General features: G+C 43.4%; 1 protein-coding gene across 1 annotated transcript in view; it reads left to right on the top strand.

Annotated features, from left to right (window-relative positions):
• Window positions 1-24,466, top strand: part of DLEC1 (DLEC1 cilia and flagella associated protein) — a gene marked incomplete at both ends in the record, with an annotated part of 60,060 nt that overhangs the window by 5,704 nt on the left and 29,890 nt on the right. The window contains 4 exons of the mRNA XM_079712617.1: window positions 10,035-10,145; window positions 11,880-12,073; window positions 12,286-12,506; window positions 13,314-13,392. Coding sequence (XP_079568743.1) covers window positions 10,035-10,145; window positions 11,880-12,073; window positions 12,286-12,506; window positions 13,314-13,392 — 605 coding nt within the window. The remainder of the gene's footprint in view (window positions 1-10,034; window positions 10,146-11,879; window positions 12,074-12,285; window positions 12,507-13,313; window positions 13,393-24,466) is intronic.

Here is a 24,466-nt window from a genome sequence, read left to right as displayed (position 1 = left end):
TGTATAGCTGTCCGTTTTTCCCAGCACCATTTATTGAAGAGACTGTCTTTTCTCCATTGTATATTCTTGCCTCCTTTGTCCTAGATTAGATGACCATAGGTGCATGGGTTTATCTCTGGATTTTCTATCCTGTTCCATTGATCTGTATTTGTTTTTGTGCCAGTACCATACTGTTTTGATGACTGTGGCTTTGTAGTATAGTCTGAAGTCAGGGAGCCTGATTCCTCCAGCTCCATTTTTCTTTCTCAAGATTGCTTTGACTATTCATAGTCTTTTGTGTTTCCATACAAATTGTAAAGGTTTTTGTTCTAATTCTGTGAAAAATGCTGTTGGTAATTTGATAGGGATTGCATTGAATCTGTAGATTGCTTTGGGTAGTCTAGTCATTTTGACAGTATTGATTCCTCCAATCTAAGAACATGGTATATCTCTCCGTCTTTGTGTCATCCTAATTTCTTTCATCAGTATCTAATAGTTTTCTGAGTATAGTTCTTTTGCCTCCTTAGGTAGGTTTATTCCTAAGTATTTTATTCTTTTTTTTGGCTGTGTCTGGGTCTTCACTGCTGTGCATGGACTTTCTCTAGTAGCAGCAAGCGGAGGCTACTCTTCATTGCAGTGCACAGGCTTCTCATTGTGGTGGCTTCTCTTGTTGCAGAGCACAGTAGTTGCAGCACGTGGCTCAGTAGTTGTGGCACATGGGCCCTAGAGTGTGCAGGCTTCAGTAGTTGTGGTGCATGGGCTCTAGAGGGCAGGCTCAGTCGTCGTGGCACACAAGTTTAGTTGCTCTGCAGCATGTGGGATCTTCTCGGACCAGGGATCAAACCTGTGTCCCCTGCGTTGGCAGGCATAATCTTAACCACTGTACCACCAGGGAAGTACCATTTTCAAGCCCTTTTTTTTTTTTTTCCGGTATGTGGGCCTCTCACTGCTGTGGCCTCTCCCGTTGTGGAGCACAGGCTGTGGATGTGCAGGCCCAGCAGCCATGGTTCATGGCCCCAGCCTCTCTGCAGCATGTGGGATCTTCCCGGACTGGGGCACGAACCCATGTCCCCTGCATCGGCAGGCGGACTCTCAACCACTGCGCCACCAGGGAAGCCCCAAGCCCATTTTATTTATTTATTTATTTATTTTTGCAGTGTGCGGGCCTCTCACTGTTGTGGCCTCTCCCGTTGCGGAGCACAGGCTCTGGACGCGCAGGCTCAGCGGCCATGGCTCACGGGCCCAGCCACTCCACGGCACATGGGATCCTCCCGGACCGGGGCATGAACCCGCGTCCCCCTGCGTCGGCAGGCGGACTCTCAACCACTGCGCCACCAGGGAAGCCCTGGGTTGCTGTTTTTAACTTTGATTTACAGAGAGTTTAGAATGTACACCTAAGTAAATAGAATAGTATATGAACTCCCATTTACCCCTAACTCAGGCTTAACACATGGCCATTTCTGTCCCACTTATTTCCCCCCATGATATTTTAAACAAGTTGCATACCTTATATAATTCCACCGTAAATATTTTAGTATGTATCAATAAAAGATAAGAAATGCTTTTGAAAAATAATGACATTATTATTACACTTGAAAATAGCAATAATACATTAATATCAAATATCCTGGAGGTGTTCAAAATCAGACCTGAGTTTTTGTTCCTGTCAGTTGATCTTTGAAAGTTTCCCATGAAGCCATAGATAAGAGTTGAGGGAAAAGCACAGGAGCAAAGGACATAGACAGTCTGGACCACCAGTTGATGTAATTAGCATGTGTCTTTTGGATCTGCTCAGGCCTAATCCCAAATATGCCATTTTCCCATTGTACAATGGATTGCTCCTGTGCCCTCCCAATCTTATGACTCAGTGGATCTGATAATACCCAGTCAAGATGAGTAGCTCTGGATGAATAGTCACTCGATGTCCCATAGTCAGTGCTGGGTCTATGCTCAAGCCCTATAGCCCATTTTTCAAATGATGAGTCATTCTCTTTCACAGTAGGCAGAGTTTTGCTCCAGAACCCTGCGTCTGTGTTACAGCTCTCCTACTGGGGCTTTCTAGAGACTCTCTACAATATTCTAATCCACCGTAGATACCTTTGGATTCGTTGCATTTTTGTGTGTCATGTGGCTTTAATGGCAGGGCAGCTTCAGTCATAACCTGGACGTGCCGTAGAGCTCTCTCTTGCTTTGAACCCCACTCAAAACTGATAGCCTTTCAGGTCACCTAATAAATGGTTTGGAGCAATATTCCCATGTGTGGAATATGCTGCCTCCAAAATCTAAAGAGTTCTGCCAATTACCACTCTTCTTAGTGGTAGGGGATACAAAATGCAGCTAGTCGTCCTTTACTTTAGAGAAGATGTTCTGGCATGCCATTTATTTATTTAATTAATAAATAAATTTATTATTTAGGGATTTAAATTTAAATTCAGGGATTTATTGGATCCCTAAAAATTTCTTCAGTGTGTCAGTGTTGGAGGACAGAGGGAATGAAAAGCACCCACCAAACTGAGAAGGCATCTTGAGAGTGAAAAATGAGGCAGGCAGCTCCATATAATCAGTGGATCAGTGGGTGAGATTGGGATCGGGTGGGCAATGACGCAGAAGCATTCGCAGCTGTACTCCACAGCGCAGAGGGGCCATTGGGATAATTTCATAGTTAACCTCGGGTATGGGGCTAGGTGCTTGGAAACAGTACATGCATTCCTAAGTTAAGATTTGTGAATGGGTGGGGCTTCCCTGGTGGCACAGTGGTTGAGAATCTGCCTGCCAATGCAGGGGACACGGGTTCGATCCCTGGTCCGGGAAGATCCCACATGCTGCGGAGCAACTAAGCCCATGCACCACAACTACTGAACCTGAGTGCCACACTACTGAAGCCCGCATGCCTAGAGCCCATGCTCCGCAACAGGAAAAGCCACCGCAATGAGAAGCCCGCGCACCGCAACGAAGAGTAGCCCCCACTCACTGCAACTAGAGAAACCCCACGCACAGCAGTGAAGACCCAACACAGCCAAAAATAAATAAATAAAATAAATTTACATTAAAAAAAAAAGATTTGTGAATAGGTAACTAGTCTTGTGGGCACCAGGAATACATCAGGGGAGGTTTTTCATCATTGTCTGGGGACTAATAGAGCATAGAGGCTACCTGGTCCTCATGATTATTAGGCAATATCTATTAACTACTAAGCCCTTGATGACAGAGAAGTGATTCACTATGCAGTAAAGTCCTGGATAGGGTCATTGAAAGGAGAGGAGAAACTGTAAGGGCCCAAGATGGCTGTCAGTCATGCTAACAGCCATACAGTTAGGAGCCTGAATCTTCTAGTCTTACTAAACTACTTACCACTTCATGATCATCAAGTCCAATTAGTAAGTCATCAGTATAGTGGACTGGCGTGATGTTGGGCAGAGTGTCAAGACAGCTGAGTTCCCCGCAGGCTCTATTGGTTAGAGAGCAGGAGAGTTAGCATGCTCTTGTGGTGAGACAGTGATTGTGTGCTGATGTCCTTCTTACATAAAGGCAAACTGCTTTAAACCATCCTTACCGAGGAGGATAGAGAGCACACTTGCCAGACCAATAGTCACATGTCAATGCTAGAAGCTAGCCAGTAAAGATACCACATTCAGTATGGCAGCTGTGATTGGGGCTACCACGTGGTGAAATTTATGGTAGCCCATTATCATCGACTCTGTTTGGCTTCTGCAGGAGCCAGACAGATGAACTAAATAGTTTATGAACCCTTATGTATCCATCACTTAACCCCAACAAAACTATCATCCCTGTATCCTTTAAGTATTTGACGATGGTGCTAATCTCTGCAAGGGGAGAGGGTTGCTTCTGCTGACCTGGAGTGTTCAGCATTCTCAGGTTCATGCACCTCAATGCCTCATTCCAGCTCTTTGAGTCTTACTCTTTTCCTGTCAGGGTCCTGACTTTGATACAGGAGACCTGTTGATGCTGTGCATTCAGTCTCCTTTGCTATTCTGCTACCATCAGTTAGATCCCATAACTGATTTTCACACTGTCTGCCCTGCAACTTAGAGGAGAGTCTCGTTAGACATTGCCAGAGACTCTGACTTTCATGGTTTGCCTTGAGTTGTTAGTTAGTTGACGTGAGCCTATAATTTTCTCTTTTTTTGAAAGCTTCCAAAGCAGTTAAAAGCCAGCCAATCCTTATAATTACCATTGCCCCCATACCATTCAGGGGTCATAGCTATCACAAATGCCAACACTTCACCTTTTACCACATCCCAGTTTACCACATATGAGAATCTTAGTTATTTGATGCTATCATACACCAGGAATTACCAGCAGTGGAATCCTTTTTGCCATCTGACTAAAGAGTGATCCAGCTCCAAAATCCTATCCTGATAGTCTTCATTTTAGTCTGGAAGCAATTGTTTTAGCCAGTGTCTCCCAAAAGCAAAGCCTGGATCACATGTTTTCATGCAGGTAGTTTATTTGGGAATGTGATCCAGACAGAAGGTATGCAGAACAAGGGAAGTGGAACAGGGAAGAAGGGAAAGATGATATAAAGGTTTGTCATTCAGTTGGCCTCCACTACGGGTGACACGTGCTCAGTCCCACAGGACCTTTTGAGGAGCCTCATGAAATGGATCTCAGAACCACCAACCGCAAGGAGATGAAAAGGGGAAATATATCTATTGGCTCCTGACCGCTGTTGGACAAGAGCGCTCCCCTAGTGTTAACTCCCTGTCTTAACCAGTCCAGGATGCTGTAACAAAGTACCATAGTGGTGATCATTTTGTAATGTATAAAAATATCGCAGCACTATGTTGTACACCTGAAACTAATATTATAAGTCAACTATACTTCAATAAACAAACAAACAAACAAAATTCCCTGGAAGTCACTTCCGCTGGAGGAGAAGGGGCTTGACACAATGGGGGGAGGTGCCTCTTTGCCTACACCTCTGTGGTCAGAAGCAGTCATCAGCTGTATTTGGAGGACAGGGTCCTTTTGGCTCACCCAGGCTCTCACAGACTGTGCAGGATGCCCCAGAAACACATGCACAGATGCCTGCCCTGGGACTGGGAGTGAGGGGTGGGTAGCTGCTAGCATCCTAAGAGCTGAAGTCCACTGCAATTTCCTGTCCAAGCCTTCCCCTGGAAGTTACAAGTCTTCAATAGATGCCATGGTTACAAAACAGTTCCGTTAGACTGATTCTGCCAGTGCACCTTTCGCCTAGGTGGGGAGACAGAGTCCTGGCGCTTTACTCCCCATCTTCCCAGGGTCCTCTCTCTTGACAGTTCTTGACAGTTCTTGACAGGCCTCCCCCTCTGTGGCGTGGCTCTAATGTTCCCCCATGACCAAACTCAGGCTCGCGCTTGGCAGCAGCGCCATGCAAATGACGCTGTGCTCCTCTCACCACAGCACGTCAGGAGGCCCAAGTGATGCTAGCCTTGATTACCTGGTCAGGTTGGTGTCTCCACATTAAATTCCCCATGTCGGATGATAATTGATTAGTGCTTTGTGGAGACGTATTCTCACATTTGACCAGTATCTTTTTTCCTCATCAAAGCTCCATCAGCACTCACTAAAAACTCTTTTCTAAGTCAGCCATCTCTCTGGCAATGCTTTCTTAATTTATTTGTTAAAGAAATTGGGTCATTTTTCCTGTACACTTGTCCATAGTCTGGATTTTGCTGATTTCAACATTGTGGTGTCACTTAACCTGTTCTTATGACCCCTGTATTCCTTGCAATTCAGTAGTTAGTTGTAGAGACATTATGAGGCTTAAGTTCAATTTGGGCGGCAGAAGGGGAAAGACCAGTTCATAGATGGTGCTGTGCACTCCCTTCAGGAGGTACATGATGTCTCTGTTTTCATGATATTGCCAGTCTTTGCCCAGATCTGTTGTTTCATTAGGGGTTATAAATTATAATGAAATGCTAATGATGCTGAAACACTTCTATAAAGAGAAACTCTTCAGCAACTACTTTGATTACTCCAAGATAGGAGCAGAATTAATTCTTTCCCCTTATCTGCCAGTTTTTAAAATAATGAGTTGGTTTCCCTAACATCTGCCAACGATGACTAATGAGGTTTGGTTAGTTGGTTTTTAATATCATTATGACCTCATAGGTTTCATAACTACAATTGTATTTATTCTTACTGATGCTCGAACTGTCCCATCTTTGGCCAATTGGAACATTTTCAAGTTGACCCCTGACTCTTTTGACACAACATTGGTTGTCTGTGATAACTTCCTTACTTTCTGGAATAGCCAGATATTCCAGGTTCATCTTGTGTATTTATTGCCCCAGACCTGGAATCAGCCGTTTCTCTAAGAAGCCCTGGTTCCTTTATTCCGCCCCCTGCCAAAGTCTTTGATCTATCCTCCTACATCCCTGAAAATCATCATTTTCCAGGTTAGTAGGGACAGTGCTTTTAGGGTTGGGAGACCTGACATATCTGTGGCCTGGAGGGAGGGAGAAGTGGAAGATACAGTGGCTTCGGAAAGCATTACACTCATGGGGTCCTGCTGAGGACCAGAGGATGGGTAAGATGCTTTGCATATGTTATTCCACTGAATCCTTCCAACAGCCCTGCGAGGTAGGTTTTCTCTCCATTTTACAGGTATAGGAGCTGAGAGAGGAACTCAAGTAACTTCCCTAAATTCCCACAGCTCAGAAGGGCTGGGACCCAGATTTGAACTTGTTTCTGCTGTCAAAGCCCATCTCTTTCTTCTCTCAAGAGGAGGAGGAAGGGCTGTTGTCCAGGCACAGTGTCACACGGGTGTAGATGACTTCCCCTCGGGTGGGGCTCTGAGTGTGAGGCCCCATGCCATGTCAGGTCTGCCCCCTCTGAGGCTCAGCCCCATTAGACAGTGAACACTCAGTGTAGAATCCATATCTCCACCTGTTGCCCCTTCTCTGCGGCAGAGTCATGTAGCTGCCAGGCCCCCTCCCTCAGTCATGGATTTAGGCAGAGATTATTGGTAGCAGATTCTCAGGAAGATTTATTGGTTGCCTGATATCCACTGAGTCCTTGGAGTCTGATACTGTCCCTGTCTTTGGAAGGATTCTTTTGGCTAGAGATCAGGGGAGATTAAGTAATTATTTGTTTGTTTATTTTTAATGAAAGTGGAATAAAACATTGAGAACTGGGAAACGAACATCAGCCAGGAGACTTTCCCAGTGATCTTCATTTTATGTTTTTACCCAAGATAATATTAAGTTGTAATCAGACATTATCCGCCCTGGTTTCTCAGCCTTCTGCTGGCAATGTTTCTCTTTTTTATTTCAAAAGTAGCAGAAGTAGAGACCTTAATCCAGTTCCCTGACACCCCTCTGATCTCTGCTTCTCAGGGCAGGGCGAGGTGACCCAAGAACCCCTTTTATAACTTGGATGATTGGGGCTTCCCTGGTGGTGCAGTGGTTGAGTGTCTGCCTGCTGATGCAGGGGACACGGGTTCGTGCCCTGGTCCGGGAAGATCCCACATGCCGTGGAGCAGCTGGGCCCGTGAGCCATGGCTGCTGAGCCTGCGCGTCCGGAGCCTGTGCTCCGCAATGGGAGAGGCCACAACAGTGAGAGGCCCGCGTACCGCAAACAAACAAAAAGACAAACAAACAAAAATAACTTGGGTGATTGATGGTAAGGACATTCCCCTGAAATATTTGTTATTTGAGGCACAGAAGCAGACTTTCTCTGTTTGCTGTTACAAATGTCACATGGTGGAAAACATGCGTAAATTCTCCAGACAGAGGGAGAAAGATCAGAATTCAGCAGAACGTCCTGTTCTTTTGTTCCCTTCCCTTGCTGGTATCTTATCTGTATTATCTTTTGGGGAATGGAGCAGCCAACCCCTTGCAGAGCCGTGCTCAGGAGCAGGGTCCATGTAGGAAGCCCACCCTTCCCAGGTGGAAGAAGATGGTCACGAGGCCAGTTCAGGGTGCCCAAGGCTCACCTGGTCCATGGACCAGGCCTGATGTGGAGAGAAACTTCCCAAAGACCTGATAAGAAACTGCCACGCCCACCCTCAGATACAACACTGAACTGTCCACACCCTGGGGGAGGACTGTGGGAGTAATGGTATCCAAAGACAGAGGATACATCTCCTTGCAGCATGGCCTTTGCCCTTTTTCTGGAAACTTTATTTTATCTTTTAATATTTCAAATAGGCCATCACCAAAGTACTCGGGAACTGGGCTGGACTGTGTCAGTTGGCATTGCTGCCACCTCCCTGGTGAGGTCTCTGTATTGCAGAGGAGGGGCCAGGGATCCACATTTTCCCAGAATGGACCTTTTACCTGTGGTTCCAGGATCGGTCACTGATGAGAGGCTCTTGGTGAGTTTTGGAAGGGGAGGCCTCTGTTCTCCAGAAGCAGTAGCAGGCAGATGACCGAGCAGCTGTGAGTTTCAGAGCAGAGTCCAGATCACATCCTGAGAGCCCCCTGCTTCAGTGCTGCTGGCTGAAGTTGTTAATGATGAATCCCTTGACCTCTCTCCCACTTTGTAATCCCCTGCGTTCAACAAGGGCCCTCGCGCCTTTTGTTGGCCGTGCCGCGTGACTTGTGGGATCTCAGTTCCCCAACCAGGGATTGAACCTGTGTCCTTGGCAGTGAAAGCGCAGAGTCCTAACCACTGGACTGCCAGGGAATTCCCTTAACCCCTTTGTATATGGTATACATAGAGTAATTCCTGTTTTCCTTGTCAAAACGACTATTACAGTAATAGGCCAAATTTCAAAGTTCTTAAATTAACATATTTGATGGAAGAAACATGTGCTCTTCACTTGTCTCACCTGTACCTTTGGTTATAGGGAACCTCCGGAGGGAAAGGCCATTTAAAGTCACCATGTTGGTTAATGGAGCAAGCAGTAAAGTTTGAAAACTTTAAAGTCTTCCATTCATCCTGTTTACTCCTTAATTTTTATCAAAGTAGTCGTGTACATGGTTGAAAAAAAAATCAAATCGTTTCTAATGAAATATAAAAAGCCCCCACCTACGTACGTCATTACACATTTGTGCAAACCCATAGACTACACAACACCAAGAGTGAACCCTAATGTAAACTGCGGGCTTCATGTGACAATGATGTGTCAGTGTAGGATCATCAGTTGTAACAAATGTACCATCCATGGGGGACGTTGATAATGGGGGAGGCTCTGCATGTGGTGGGGGGAAGTGGGTATATGGGAAATCTCTGTACTTTCCCCTCAATTTTGCTGCAAACCTACCACTGCTCTAAAAAAGTCTATTGAAAAATCCTCCACCTCACCTCTCCCAACTTCAGTCTGCTTGTCAGAAATGGCCATTTTTAGCTCTAATTCTTCTGGAAACCTCTAAATAACACATCTTTTCTACTGTTTCCTGGCTCATCAACCATAGATAATATCAACTTCCCACTCTATTAAATGAGATTTCCTCTCATGTGTCTGTCAGTCGGTTGGGGGTTGGCTGATCTAGCTGGGCTTGGCTGGCTAGATCAGCGTCCAGCTGTGGGTCCAGCTGAACTTGGCTCCCTGCTACAGGTTGGGCTCGAGCCTACTCCACGTGGACTCCTGCTGAGGTCCAGGATGAAGGGGCAGGAGCTCTTCTCAGGATGATGGCAAAGGCACCAGAGGGGAGGCTCAGCTGCACAAGCACCTTTCAAAATCCTGCCAGCCTTTCATGGTCAAAGCACATCACATGGCCAAAGTCAAGGGTGAAGAAGTGGGCTCTGTCCCTAGTAGCAGGAACTAAACACTCACATGACAGGGGGCGTGGATACAGAGAAGAGTAAAGAATTGGGGCCACTCATCAATCTACCCTGTTTCTCCTAACTCTGTTTTGTTAGAGACCTCTCTGCAAGTAACTGTATTTTAGCTCAAATAATACCACCACACAGCCTTGCCCAATGGTTGGCCTCTTTTAAGTGGCCAACTTAAATACTTGCTGGTTAGTTTCTTAAATCTCAAAATGACCACAGGGTTCTAAGAATTTTGTTAGGTGGTTTAGGCTTGGAGGATGAAGAAAGTTTGGGTGTAGTTTCTTTGACGTCAGTGTGCCTTGAAACACCTTTTCTCATTCCCTTCTGTGTAGTGAAGACCATCTTCAGGTGGTGTGTGGACAACGAGTTGCTACAGAAGCATCATTTGATCTGCCCGAATGATTACTACAGCGATCCAGTGCCCTTTTGCTCTGCACCTAAAGGTAATGCCTCTGTGCTCTCTTTGTGCTCTCTTCGAGCCTCTGATACCATTCCAGGGAAGTTCTGTAGTAACGGGACCACACCAGCCACCTTTGCTGCTATTTCCTTATTCATAGATGTTTTTTTCCACTTTTCTTGAACTTGGTAGTGGCTCTTGGGAGGGTCAGCTCTGAGCGTGCCACTTCCTCACTAGCTTCCTAACGTGTACAAGATAAAAGTCTCAGCTCCTCAATGCGGAATCTGACTCTCTAGTGTGTTGCCCAACAACAAGATGTGAAAATGTTTAGAAATGGAGTTGAATGAACCAAGAGAGGGAGGGTCTGAAGACATATGAGCCAGGGAGCAAGTTTCTGATGGAGTCAGAACACGGACCTAGGGGTTCTGCATACCCCTTACAGGCCAAGAGCAACTTTGAGTGTAGAGGGAAGTTTGGGTAGGGAGGCGGAGAAGGATGTGTGTGTGATACTGGGCCAGTTTTCTGTGCTGTGGAGGCAAGATCTTCTGAGAATGAGTGGAGTGGGAGGCTGTGTTGTGGGCTTAAGCAGCAAGGTAGAATTTCAGAAGAGCTGCCATGTAGATCCTGCGGCCAGACATCGGGATGGTGGCCTAGTGGTGCCAGGCTCCAAAGACAAGCTTGTCAGCAGCCCCAGTCAGTGGGATTTTGATGATCTCTGGGGGACCGGAGCTGAGAAGGCATTTGGGTTGGGAGGACTGGGATCCAGAGAATTGAGGTTGCTGACGAGGAAAGAGTTCCACTGACAGCCTGGGCCATGCAGAGAAGTGAGGCCAGAAAGAGGTAGCAGAACCAAGTGCCATGGAGTACTCGGCTACTTAGTATTTTATTTTGTTTTATTTTATTTTTATTATCATTTTTGGCCTCACTGCGTGGCATGCGGGATCTTAGTTCAGCAACCAGGGATGGAACCCGTGCCCCCTGCAGTGGAAACATGGGGTCGCAACCACTGGACCGCCAGGGAAGTCCCAAGCCACTTAGTATTTTAAAGTTGGCTGGACACTCAGTATCTTAGGCAGATCAGTAAGGATGGATTTAACATGTATTGAGGATTTACCTGGCACTGTGCTAGGAAGTGTGATGGTACCAGTTTCACTGCATTCCTGCTAGCAATATTGAATGTTCTCGGGCTTCCCTGGTGGCGCAGTGGTTGAGAGTCCGCCTGCCGATGCAGGGGACACGGGTTCGTGCCCCGGTCCGGGAGGATCCCACATGCCGCGGAGCGGCTGGGCCCGTGAGCCATGGCCACTGAGCCCGCGCGTCCGGAGCCTGTGCTCCGCAATGGGAGAGGCCACAACAGTGAGAGGCCCGCGTACCGCAAAAAAAAAAAAAAAAAAGTTCTCATTTAACCTTTTGGAGATGATCTTATAGGTATAAAAAGCTAATACAAACTTTGATTTGTCATGTGAACCTTTTAAAAAGCATGTTCACATATGACATGTGTACATGCGTGTGCATGACAATGGTCCACTCATGTTCTTGACCATGTTTGGCAACTGAACAAATATATGAACACTCTAGTCCTGAGTCTCGAGGATGCAAAGTAAGTTCCAGGAGTAATTGATACACTGAAGGGCAATTACATCTGGGGTAGGAAATATGAACATTTAGGGGAAAAAGAATACCAAGCTAACTGTGCCTTTGATGGTTTCATTAAGTCATCTTGGAAGTGTCCACCTCGTCACCTTGGTATAGTAACTTTTTTTTTTTCCTGGTGCCACAGGTGTCTTTGTCCCTGGATATTCAAAACTGACATTTAGTTGTGAGAAGCATTCTGTCCCAAAGAAAGAGCTGACCAAGAAGCTTGCCTGCAGGAAGATGCCCTCTCAGTCTGAAGAGGAGACAGACTACACCACAGACAGCCGGACGTGGGACTCATCTTTTAAGGCCAAACTCAGATCCAGAGCAACTGTCGAGGTGAGTGCTGAAGCCTGTGAGTGTGTGGGCAGTGAGGCAGGGCGATGACAAGGGGGAAGGGGCTCCTGGTGACACACGACGCTGTGATGAAGCCACAGCAAAATAGAGAGGGGGGTGTCCTTAGCCACGTGTGGATCATGAAGTCGGCAAGATATCAACACACACAGCCCCCCTGCTTGTCCTTGACGCTATCCTTTTCTCGTGTTTCAAAGAAAACAGGTTCACCGAAGAATAAAAACTGGATGAACCATTTACGTGTGCCCCAGAGGCAGCAGGAGCGGCTTCTGCTCGCCAGGATGGAGAGTCGGAACCGCTTCCTGAAAAACCCTCGCTTTTTCCCTCCCAACACTCCGTTTGGAGGCAAGTCTCTTCTCTTTCCTCCCAAGAAGCCAGCACTGACAGGAGAATTCCAGGATGGAGAGCTGGAAGAGAGGTGTGTTTTTTCCTGACTCGTATTCTCAGAAAATCTGACCCTGCAGAGGAAAACTCAGAAGGTCCTGAGTCTGCTTTGGCTTCTGGAGGATCCTAGATGTTTGGGGGCGGGGTGTCAGTATCTGAATAGAGCAGGGCTTCGGGGCTGCCCTCAGGCGTGGTCTTTGGACACCTCCAGAGTCCTGGGTTGTACTCTTCTGACCTGCCAGAGTCTTGAGGAATAGGGATTAGTGTTGGCCCTTGTTTATATCTGAATGGTCTGGATCAAATGGAAGACATTTCTATAGCCGTGTGCTCCTTACATTAAATTCATGTGTCTTGGATAATAAAAATGTTTAAAATCTGTGTACTGACAAATAATTAGTATAAATCGTGATTTTTCTTTAAGAGAGTGTCTTTGGCTATATTTCAGTAATTGTCCGTACGAAGGGAATGAGTTGCTTCACTGGTTCATAATTTTAATGGACTTAAAACTATTAATATTTCTTTATTAAATATCTTTTTATTAAGAAAAATCAGAAAAGATTTGCCAAGAAAACTAGCACCTATATTAACCCAATTAACTTATTAGTGTTTAAGCTTCCAGAGTTTTTCCTATGCATATTGAAAAGGAAATATGTAGCTATATGTGTTTTCACAAAGATTCCATCTTGCTGTAAAACTATTTTGCGACCTGCTTTAACAACAACAAAAGCCAACAGATGACACATTGCCAATCTCTTTGATGGCTTGGATGTGTTTGTTTTCCATGAATCAGTCACATGGATGAAACTAACAGCCTTTCTCACCCTCTCTTGCCCTCCCACAGTTGTGCTGATACTCCAGTGTTTCTAGCTAAGCCCTCAATCGCATTTTTCACAGATTATGAAGTTGGACCAGTTTATGAGGTAGGACTCTGGTTTCTTTACAGATCCCACTCTGCTTCCTTATTTTTAAAAAGTCTTTGCTGTGAAATTTTAAAACCATACACACACACACACACACACACACACACACAGAGGCCATACACAAAACTAGGGAAAAGACTGTAAAGGACACTTATGTGCCCACCACCCAGCTTCAACAGTTACCTACATTCTGAAAATCTGGTTTCATCTGTTATCCTCACAACTTCATGTATGTGTGTCTGTGTGCACATGCATTCACTGGAGTATTTTAAGGAAAAGCTTAGATAGCATGTCATTCTTCAGTTAATACTTTAGTGAGTATCTCTAACAGATAAGGCCTATTAAAGAATAACCATCATCATACCCAGCAATATTAACAGTGATTCCTTAATATCAACCAATATCCATCCACATCTGATTTTTAGCTATTTTTTTTAAAGTCAATTTATAATTGGTTTCTTTGAGTCAGAATTCAAACATTGCATTTGGTTAAAGTATCTCTTATTTCTCCCTTAGTTTATAATTGCTGCTCCATCCTTTTCTTTTTAAAAATGCCATTTATTTGTAGAAGAAACTGTAATTTCTTATATTCTGGATTTGGCTAATTGCTTTATTTTTTGTTTTTTTAATTTAATTTTTATTTTATATTAGAGAACAGTTGATTTACAATGTTGTATCAGTTTCAGGTGTACAGCAAAGTGATTCAGTTATACGTATACCTACATACATTCTTTGTCAGATTCTTTTCCCATATAGGTTATTATAGAATACTGAGTAGAGTTCCCTGTGTTATACAGTAGGTCCTTGTTGATTATCTGTTTTATATGTAGTAATGTATATATGTTATATCCCAAACTCCTAATTTATTCCTCCTCCCACCTGTTCCCTTTGATAACCGTAAGTTTGTTTTCGAAGTCTGTGAGTCTGTTTCTGGTTTGTATATAAGTTCATTTATATCATTTTTTTAAGAATCCACCTGTAAGTGATACCATATGATATTTGTCTTTCTCTGTCTCACTTACTTCACTTAGTATGATAAACTTTATGTACATCCATGTTGCTGCAAATGGCATTCTTTCATTCTTTTTTATGGCTGAGTCATATTCCATTCTATATAGGTACCATATCTTCTTTATCCATTCATCTTTTGATGGACATTTAGGTTGCTTTCATGTCTTGGCTATTATAAATAGTGCTGCAGTGAACATTAGGGTGCATATATCTTTTCGAATTATGGTTTTCTCCAGATATATGCCCAGCAGCAGGATTGGTGGATTATATGGTAGTTCTATTTAGATTTAAGGAACCTCGATACTATTCTCCATAATGATATTACCAATTACATTCCCACCAACAGTGTAGGAGGGTTCCCTTTTCTCCGCACCCTCTCCAGCATTTATTGTTTGTAGAGTTTTTGATGAAGGCCATTCTGACTGGTTGTAGTTTCGATTTGCATTTCTCTAATAATTAGTGATGTTGAACATCTTTTCATCTTTTTTGGCCATCTGTATGTCTTCTTTGGAGAAATGTCTATTTAGATCTTCTGCCCATTTTTTATTTGGTTGGTTTTTTTTTTTTATATTGAGTTGCATGAGCTGTTTGTATATTTTGGAGATTAATCCCTTGTCGGTCTCATCATTTGCAAATATTTTCTCCCATTCTGTGGGTTGTCTTTTTTTTTTTTTTATTAGTTTCTGCTTTATAACAAAGTGAATCAGTCATACATATACATCTGTTCCCACATCCCTTCCCTCATGCATCTCCCTCCCTCCCACCCTCCCCATCCCACCCCTCCAGGCGGTCACAAAGCACCGAGCTTATCTCCCTGTGCTCTGCGGCTGCTTCCCACTATCTATCTACCTTACGTTTGGTAGCGTATATGTGTCCATGCCTCTCTTTCGCTTTGTCACAGCTTACCCTTCCCCCTCCCCATATCCTCAAGTCCATTCTCAAGTAGGTCTGTGTCTTTATTCCTGTTTTACCCCTAGGTTCTTCATGACATTTTTTTTTAATTCCATATATATGTGTTAGCATACGGTATTTGTCTTTCTCTTTCTGACTTACTTCACTCTGTATGACAGACTCTAGGTCTATCCACCTCATTACAAATAGCTCAGTTTCGTTTCTTTTTATGGCTGAGTAATATTCCATTGTATATATGTGCCACATCTTCTTTATCCATTCATCCGATGATGGACACTTAGGTTGTTTCCAGCTCCGGGCTATTGTGAATAGAGCTGCAATGAACATTTTGGTACACGTCTCTTTTTGAATTATGGTTTTCTCAGGGTATATGCCCAGTAGTGGGATTCCTGGGTCATATGGTAGTTCTATTTTTAGTTTTTTAAGGAACCTCCATACTGTTCTCCATAGTGGCTGTACCAATTCACATTCCCACCAGCAGTGCAAGAGTGTTCCCTTTTCTCCACACCCTCTCCAGCATTTATTGTTTCTAGATTTCTTGATGATGGCCATTCTGACTGGTGTGAGATGATATCTCATTGTAGTTTTGATTTGCATTTCTCTAATGATTAATGATGTTGAGCATTCTTTCATGTGTTTGTTGGCAGTCTGTATATCTTCTTTGGAGAAATGCCTATTTAAGTCTTCTGCCCATTTTTGGATTGGGTTGTTTGTTTTTTTGCTATTGAGCTGCATGAGCTGTTTATAAATTTTGGAGATTAATCCTTTGTCAGTTGCTTCATTTGCCAATATTTTCTCCCATTCTGAGGGTTGTCTTTTGGTCTTGTTTATGGTTTCCTTTGCTGTGCAAAAGCTTTGAAGTTTCATTAGGTCCCATTTGTTTATCTTTGTTTTTAGTTCCATTTCTCTAGGAGGTGGGTCCAAAAGGATCTTGCTGTGATTTATGTCATAGAGTGTTCTACCTATGTTTTCCTCTAAGAGTTTGATAGTTTCTGGCCTTACATTTAGGTCTTTAATCCATTTTGAGCTTATTTTTGTGTATGGTGTTAGGGAATGATCTAATCTCAAACTTTTACATGTCCCTGTCCAGTTTTCCCAGCACCACTTATTGAAGAGGCCGTCCTTTCTCCACTGTACATTCCTGCCTCCTTTATCAAAGATAAGTTGGCCATATGTGCGTGGGTTTATCTCTGGGCTTTCTATCCTGATCCACTGATCTATCATTCTGTTTTTATGCCAGTACCACACTGTCTTAATTACTGTAGCTTTGTAGTATAGTCTGAAGTCAGGGAGCCTGATTCCTCCAGCTCCGTTTTTCGTTCTCAAGATTGCTTTGGCTATTCGGGGTCTTTTGTTTTTCCAAACAAATTTTGAAATTTTTTGTTCTAGTTCTGTGAAAAATGCCAGTGGTAGTTTGATAGGGATTGCATTGAATCTGTAGATTGCTTTGGGTAGTAGAGTCATTTTCACTATATTGATTCTTCCAATCCAGGAGCATGGTATATCTCTCCATCTATTTGTATCATCTTTAATTTCTTTCATCAGTGTCTTATAATTTTCTGCATACAGGTCTTTTGTCTCCTTAGGTAGGTTTATTCCTAGATACTTTATTCTTTTTGTTGCAATGGTAAATGGGAGTGTTTTCTTGATTTCATTTTCAGATTTTTCATCATTAGTGTACAGGAATGCCACAGATTTCTGTACATTAATTTTGTATCCTGCTACTTTACCAAATTCATTGATTAGCTCTAGTAGTTTTTCGGTAGCATCTTTAGGATTCTCTATGTATAGTATCATGTCATCTGCAAAGAGTGACAGCTTTACTTCTTCTTTTCCGATTTGGATTCCTTTTATTTCCTTTTCTTCTCTGATTGCTGTGGCTAAAACTTCCAAAACTATGTTGAATAAGAGTGGTGAGAGTGGGCAGCCTTGTCTTGTTCCTGATCTTAGTGGAAATGGTTTCAGTTTTTCACCATTGAGGACAATGTTGGCTGTGGGTTTGTCGTATATGGCCTTTATTATGTTGAGGAAAGTTCCCTCTATGCCTACTTTCTGCAGGGTTTTTATCATAAATGGGTGTTGAATTTTGTTGAAAGCTTTCTCTGCATCTGTTGAGATGATCATATGGTTTTTCTCCTTCAACTTGTTAATATGGTGTATCACATTGATTGATTTGCGTATATTGAAGAATCCTTGCATTCCTGGAATAAACCCCACTTGATCATGGTGTATGATCCTTTTAATGTGCTGTTGGATTCTGTTTGCTAGTATTTTGTTGAGGATTTTTGCATCTATGTTCATCAGTGATATTGGCCTGTAGTTTTCTTTCTTTGTGACATCCTTGCCTGGTTTTGGTATCAAGGTGATGGTGGCCTCGTAGAATGAGTCTGGGAGTGTTCCTTCCTCTGATATTGTTTGGAAGAGTTTGAGAAGGATAGGTGTTAGCTCTTCTCTAAATGTTTGATAGAATTCGCCTGTGAAGCCATCTGGTCCTGGGCTTTTGTTTGTTGGAAGATTTTTAATCACAGTTTCAATTTCAGTGCTTGTGATTGGTCTATTCATATTTTCTATTTCTTCCTGAGTCAGTCTTGGTAGGTTGTGCATTTCTAAGAATTTGTCCATTTCTTCCAGGTTGTCCATCTTATTGGCATAGAGTTGCTTATAGTAATCTCTCATGATCTTTTGTATTTCTGCAGTGTCAGTTGTTACTTCTCCTTTTTCATTTCTAATTCTATTGATTTGAGTCTTCTCCCTTCTTTTCTTGATGAGTCTGGCTAATGGTTTGTCAATTTTGTTTATCTTCTCAAAGAACCAGCTTTTAGTTTGGTTGATCTTTGCTATCGTTTCCTTCATTTCTTTTTCATTTATTTCTGATCTGATCTTTATGATTTCTTTCCTTCTGCTAACTTTGGGGGTTTTTTGTTCTTCTTTCTCTAATTGCTTTAGGTGCAGGGTCAGGTTGTTTACTCGAAATGTTTCCTGTTTCTTAAGGTGGGATTGTATTGCTATAAACTTCCCCCTTAGAACTGCTTTTGCTGCGTCCCATAGGTTTTGGGTCGTCGTGTCTCCATTGTCATTTGTTTCTAGGTATTTTTTAATTTCCTCTTTGATTTCTTCAGTGATCACTTCGTTATTGAGTAGTGTATTGTTTAGCCTCCATGTGTTTGTATTTTTTACAGATCTTTTCCTGTAATTGATGTCTAGTCTCATAGCATTGTGGTCGGAAAAGATACTTGATACGATTTCAATTTTCTTAAATTTACCAAGGCTTGATTTGTGACCCAAGATATGATCTATCCTGGAGAATGTTCCATGAGCACTTGAGAAAAATGTGTATTCTGTTGTTTTTGGATGGAATGTCCTATAAATATCAACTAAGTCCATCTTGTTTAATGTATCATTTAAAGCTTGTGTTTCCTTATTTATTTTCATTTTGGATGATCTGTCCATTGGTGAAAGTGGGGTGTTAAAGTCCCCTACTATGATTGTGTTACTGTCGATTTCCCCTTTTATGGCTGTTAGTATTTGCCTTATGTATTGAGGTGCTCCTATGTTGGGTGCATAAATATTTACAATTGTTATATCTTCTTCTTGGATCGATCCCTTTATCGTTATGTAGTGTCCTTCTTTGTCTCTTCTAATAGTCTTTATTTTAAAGTCTATTTTGTCTGATATAAGAATTGCTACTCCAGCTTTCTTTTGATTTCCATTTGCATGGAATATCTTTTTCCATCCCCTTACTTTCAATCTGTATGTGTCTCTAGGTCTGAAGTGGGTCTCTTGTAGACAGCATATATATGGGTCTTGTTTTTGTATCCATTCAGCCACTCTGTGTCTTTTGGTGGGAGCATTTAGTCCATTTACATTTAAGGTAATTATTGATATGTATGTTCCTATTCCCATTTCCTTAATTGCTTTGGGTTTGTTATTGTAGGTATATACCTTCTGTTGTGTTTCTTGCCTAGAGAAGTTCCTTTAGCATTTGTTGTAAAGCTGGTTTTGTGGTGCTGAACTCTCTCAGCTTTTGCTTGTCTGTAAACGTTTTAATTTCTCCATCAAATCAGAATGAGATCCTTGCTGGGTAGAGTAATCTTGGTTGCAGGTTTCTCTCCTTCATCGCTTTAATTATGTCCTGCCACTCCCTTCTGGCTTGTAGAGTTTCTGCTGAGAGATCAGCTGTTAACCTGATGGGGATTCCCTTGTGTGTTATTTGTTGTTTTTGCCTTGCTGCTTTTAATATGATTTCTTTGTGTTTAATTTTTGACAGTTTGATTAATATGTGTCTTGGCGTATTTCTCCTTGGATTTATTCTGTATGGGACTCTCTGTGCCTCCTGGACTTGATTAACTATTTCCTTTCCCATATTAGGGAAGTTTTCAACTATAATCTCTTCAAATATTTTCTCAGTCCCTTTCTTTTTCTCTTCTTCTTCTGGAACCCCTATAATTTGAATGTTGGTGCGTTTAATGTTGTCCCAGAGGTCTCTGAGACTGTCCTCTGTTCTTTTCATTCTTTTTTCTTTATTTTGCTCTGCAGCAGTTATTTCCACTATTTTATCTTCCACCTCACTTATCCGTTCTTCTGCCTCAGTTATTCTGCTATTGATCCCATCTAGAGTATTTTTCATTTCATTTATTGTGTTTTTAATCGATGCTTGATTCATCTTTAGGTCTTCTAGGTCCTTGTTAACTGTTTCTTGCATATTGTCTATTCTATTTCCAAGATTTTGGATCTTGGAAATAGAATCTTGCATCAGCTTTACTATCACTATTCTGAATTCTTTTTCAGGTAGACTGCCTATTACCTCTTCATTTGTTAGGTCTGGTAGGTTTTTATCTTGCTCCTTCACCTGCTGTGTGTTTTTCTGCTTTCTCATTTTGCTTATGTTACTGTGTTTGGGGTCTCCTTTTTGCAGGCTGCAGATTCGTAGTTCCCGTTGTTTTTGGTGTCTGTCCCCCGTGGCTAAGGTTGTTTCAGTAGGTTGTGTAGGCTTCCTGGTGGGGGGGACTAATGCCTGTGTTCTGGTGGTTGAGGCTCGATCTTGTCTTTCTGGTGGACAGGTCCACGTCTGGTGGTGTGTTTTGGGGTGCCTGTGGCCTTATTATGTTTTTAGGTAGCCTCTCTGCTAACGGGTGGGGTTGTGTTCCTGCCTTGCTAGTTGCTTGGCATAGGGTGACCAGCACTGTAGCTTGCTGGTCGTTGACTGAAGCTGGGTGCTGGTGTTGAGATGGAGATCCCTGGGAGATTTTTGCTGCTTGATATTATGTGGAGCTGGGAGGTCTCTTGTGGACCCGTGTCCTGAAGTTGGCTCTCCCACTTCAGAGGCACAGCACTGACTCCTGGCTGCAGCACCAAGAGCCTTTCATCCACCCGGCTCAGAATAACAGTGAGAAAAAGTAGAAAGAAAGAATTAGTAGAAGAAAGAAAGAGAGAGGGAAAGAAAGGAAGAAGGGAAGAAAGGAAGGAAGGAAGGAAGAAAGAAAGAAGGGAGGGAGGGAGGAAGGATGGAAAGAAAGAAGGAAAGAAAGGAGGGAGGGAGGGAGGAATGAAAGCAAAAGGAAGAGTGAATGGAAGAAGGGAGGGAGGGAGGGAGGGAGGAAGGAAAGAAAGAAAGAAAGACAGGAGGGAGGGCGGGAGGAAGGAAAGAAAAAGAAAGTGGAAAGAAGAAGGGTGGGAGGGAGGGAGGGAGGAAAGAAAAAGAAAGAAGGAAAGGAGGAGCGGAGGGAGGGAGGGAGGAAGGGAAGGTAGGAAAAAAAGAAAGAGCAGGTAAAGTAAAATAGAATAAAGTATGAAATATAGTAGCGTTATTAAAATTAAAAAGTAATTATTGAAAAAAAACACGGACCGATAGAACCCTGGGACATATGGTGGAAGCAAAGCTATACAGAGAGAATCTTACACAGAAGATTACACATACACATTCACAAAAAGAGAGCAGGGGGAAAAATCAAAAATCTTGCTCTCCAAGTCCACCTCCTCAATTTGGGATAATTCGTTGTAAAAAGAGGAAAAGGGCGAGAAGTCTGAAATCTTGCTAAGTCCACCTCCTTAATTTGGGATAATTCGTTGTAAAAAGAGGAAAAAGGGGGGAAAGTCTTAAATCTTGTCCTCAAAGTCCACTTCCTCAATTTGGGATGATTCGCTGTCCATTCATGCACTCCACAGACGCAGGGCACATCAAATGGACCGTGGAGCTTTAATCCGCTGCCTCCGAGGCTGCACAGAGAGATTTCCCTGTCTCTGCTCTCACAACTCCGGGGTCTCAGCCTTGGACCTGGCCCCGCCTCTGCGCGTAGGTCGCCGGAGGGCGTCCGTTCTTCGCTCAGACAGGACGGGTTTAAAGGAGCCGCTGATTCGGGGGCTCTGGCTCACTCAGGCAGAGGGGAGGGAGGGGCGCGCAGTGTGGGGCGGGCCTGCGCGGCAGAGGCCGGCGTGACGTTGCAGCAGCCCGTGGTGCTCCGTGCGCGCTCCCGGGAAAGCTGTCCCCGGGTCCCGGGACCCCGGCAGTGGCGGGGTGCACAGGCCCCCCGGAAGGCGGGGCGGACAGTGACCCGCGCTCGCACACAGGCCCCGCGGCGGCGGCCGGCGGCGGCGGCAGCCCCAGCGTCCCACGCCCGTCTCCGAGGTCCGCGCCTTACCCGCGGCTCGCGCCTGTCTCCGGCGCCTCCCCAAGCAGCCCTCTTAATGCCCTCTCCTCGCGCACCAGGCAACAAAAGGGAAAAAAGTCTCTTGCCTCTCCGGTAGCTCCAGACCCTTTCCCCGGACTCCCTCCGGGCTAGCACTAACCCCTTCAGGCTCTCTTCCTGCCGCCAGCCCCAGTCCTCTCCCTGCGCTCCGACTGAAAGCCGATACCCGAGCCTCAGCTCCCAGCCCCGCCCGCCCCGGCAGCCGAGCAGACAAGCCTCTCGGGCTGGTGTGTGCCTGAGGGCACCAATCCTCTGTGCCAGAATCTCTCCGCTTTGCCCTCCGCACCCCTGTTGCTGTGCTCTCCTCCGCTACTCCGAAGCTTTCCCCCTCCGCCACCTGCAGTCTCCGCCCGCGAAGGGGCTTGTAGTGTGTAGAAACCTTCCCTCCTTCACGGCTCCCTCCCACTGGTGCAGGTCCCGTCCATATCCTATTGTCTCTGTTTGTTCTTTTTTTCTTTTGACCTACCCAGGTATGTGGGGAGTTTCTTGCCTTTTGGGGGGTCTGAGGTCTTCTGTCAGCGTTCAGTAGGTGTTCTGTTGGAGTTGTTCCACGTGTAGATGAATTTCTGATGTATCTGTGGGGAGGAAGGTGATCTCCGCGTCTTACTCTTCCGCCATCTTCCTCCGGCTCCGTGGGTTGTCTTTTTGTTTTGTTTATGGTTTCCTTTGCTGTGCAGAAGCCTTTAAGTTTAATTAGGTCCCACTTGTTTATTTTTGTTTTTATTTCCATTACTCTAGGAGGTGGATTGAAAAAGATATTGCTGCAATTCATGTCAAAGAGTGTCCTGCCTGTGTTTTCCTCTAAGAGTTTTATAGTATCAGGCCTTACATTTAGGTCTTTAATCCATTTTGAGTTTATTTTTGTGTATGGTGTTAGAGAGTATTCTAATTTCATTTTTTACCTGTAGCTGTCCATTTTTCCCAGCACCATTTATTGAAAAGACTGTCCTTTCTCCACTGTATGTTCTTGCCTCCCTTGTCATAGAGTAATTTACCATAGGTGTGTGGGTTTATTTCTGGGCTTTCCATCCTGTTCATTGATCTATATTTCTGTTTTTGTGCCAATACCAAACTGTTTTGATTACTGTAGCTTTGTATTATAGTCTGAAGTCAGGGAGTCTGATTCCTCCAGCTCTGTTTTTCTTTCTGAGGATTGCTTTGGCTCTTCAGGGTCTTTTGTGTCTCCATACAAATTGTAAAGTTTTTTGTTCTAATTCTGTGAAAAATGCCATTGGTAATTTAATAAGGATTGCATCGAATCTGTAGATTGCCTTAGGTAGTATAGTCATTTTGACAATATCGATTCTTCCAATCAAGGAACATGGTGTATCTTTCCATCTGTTTGTGTCATCTGCAATTCCTTTCATCAGCATCCTATAGTTTTCAGAGTACAGGTGTTTTGCCTCCTTAGGCAGGTTTATCCCTAGGTATTTTATTCTTTTTGATGTGATGGTAAATGGGATTGTTTCCTTAATTTCTCTTTCTGATATTTTGTTGTTAGTGTATAGCAATGCAAGAGATTTATGTGTAATAATTTTGTTTCCTACAACCTTACCGAATTCACTGATGAGCTCTAGTAGTTTTCTGGTAGCATCTTTAGGCTCTTCTGTGTATAGTACCATGTCATCTGCAAACAGTGACAGTTTTACTTCTTTGGCGATTTGGATTCCTTTTATTTCTTTTTCTTCTCTGATTGCCATGGCTAGGACTTCTAAAACTATGTTGAATAATGGTGGTGAGAATGGACCTCCTTGTCTTGTTTCTGATCTTAGAGGAAATGTTTTCAGTTTTTCAACGTTGAGTATGATGTTAGCTGTGGGTTTGTCATATGGCCGTTTTTATGTTGAGGTGAGTTCCCTCTATGCCCACTTTCTGGAAAGTCTTTATCATAAATGAGTGTTGAATTTTGTCAGAAGCTTTTTCTGCATCTATTGTGATGATCATATGGTTTTTATTCTTCAATTTGTTGATGTGGTATATCACACTGACTGATTTGTGGGTATTGAAAAATCCTTGCATCCCTGGGATAAATCCCACTTGATCATGATGTATGATCCTTTTAATGTATTGTTGGATTTGGTTTCTAGTATTTTGTTGATAATTTTTGCATCCATGTTCATCAGTGATATTGGCCTGTAATTTTCTTTTTTTGTAGTATCTTTGTCTGGTTTTGGTATCAGGGTGATGGTGGCCTCATAGAATGAGTTTAGGAGTATTCCTTCCTCTGCAATTTTTTGGAAGAGTTTCAGAAGGACAGGCGTTAAGTCTTTAAATGTTTAATAGAATTCGCCTGTGAAGCCATCTGGTCCTGGACTTTTGTTTGTTGGAAGTTTTTAAACTACAGCTTCAATTTCAGTACTTGTGATTGGTCTGTTCATATTTTCTATTTCTTCCTGGTTCAGTCTTGGAAGGTTGTACCTTTCTAAGAATTTGTCCATTTCTTCTAGGTTGTGTATTTTATTGGC

Source organism: Hyperoodon ampullatus (assembly GCF_949752795.1).
Source record: "Hyperoodon ampullatus genome assembly, chromosome: 10".
In the NCBI taxonomy this organism is placed as follows: domain Eukaryota; kingdom Metazoa; phylum Chordata; class Mammalia; order Artiodactyla; family Ziphiidae; genus Hyperoodon; species Hyperoodon ampullatus.
Note: the sequence above shows the minus strand (reverse complement) of the source record. Positions and strands in the feature narration are given on the sequence as shown.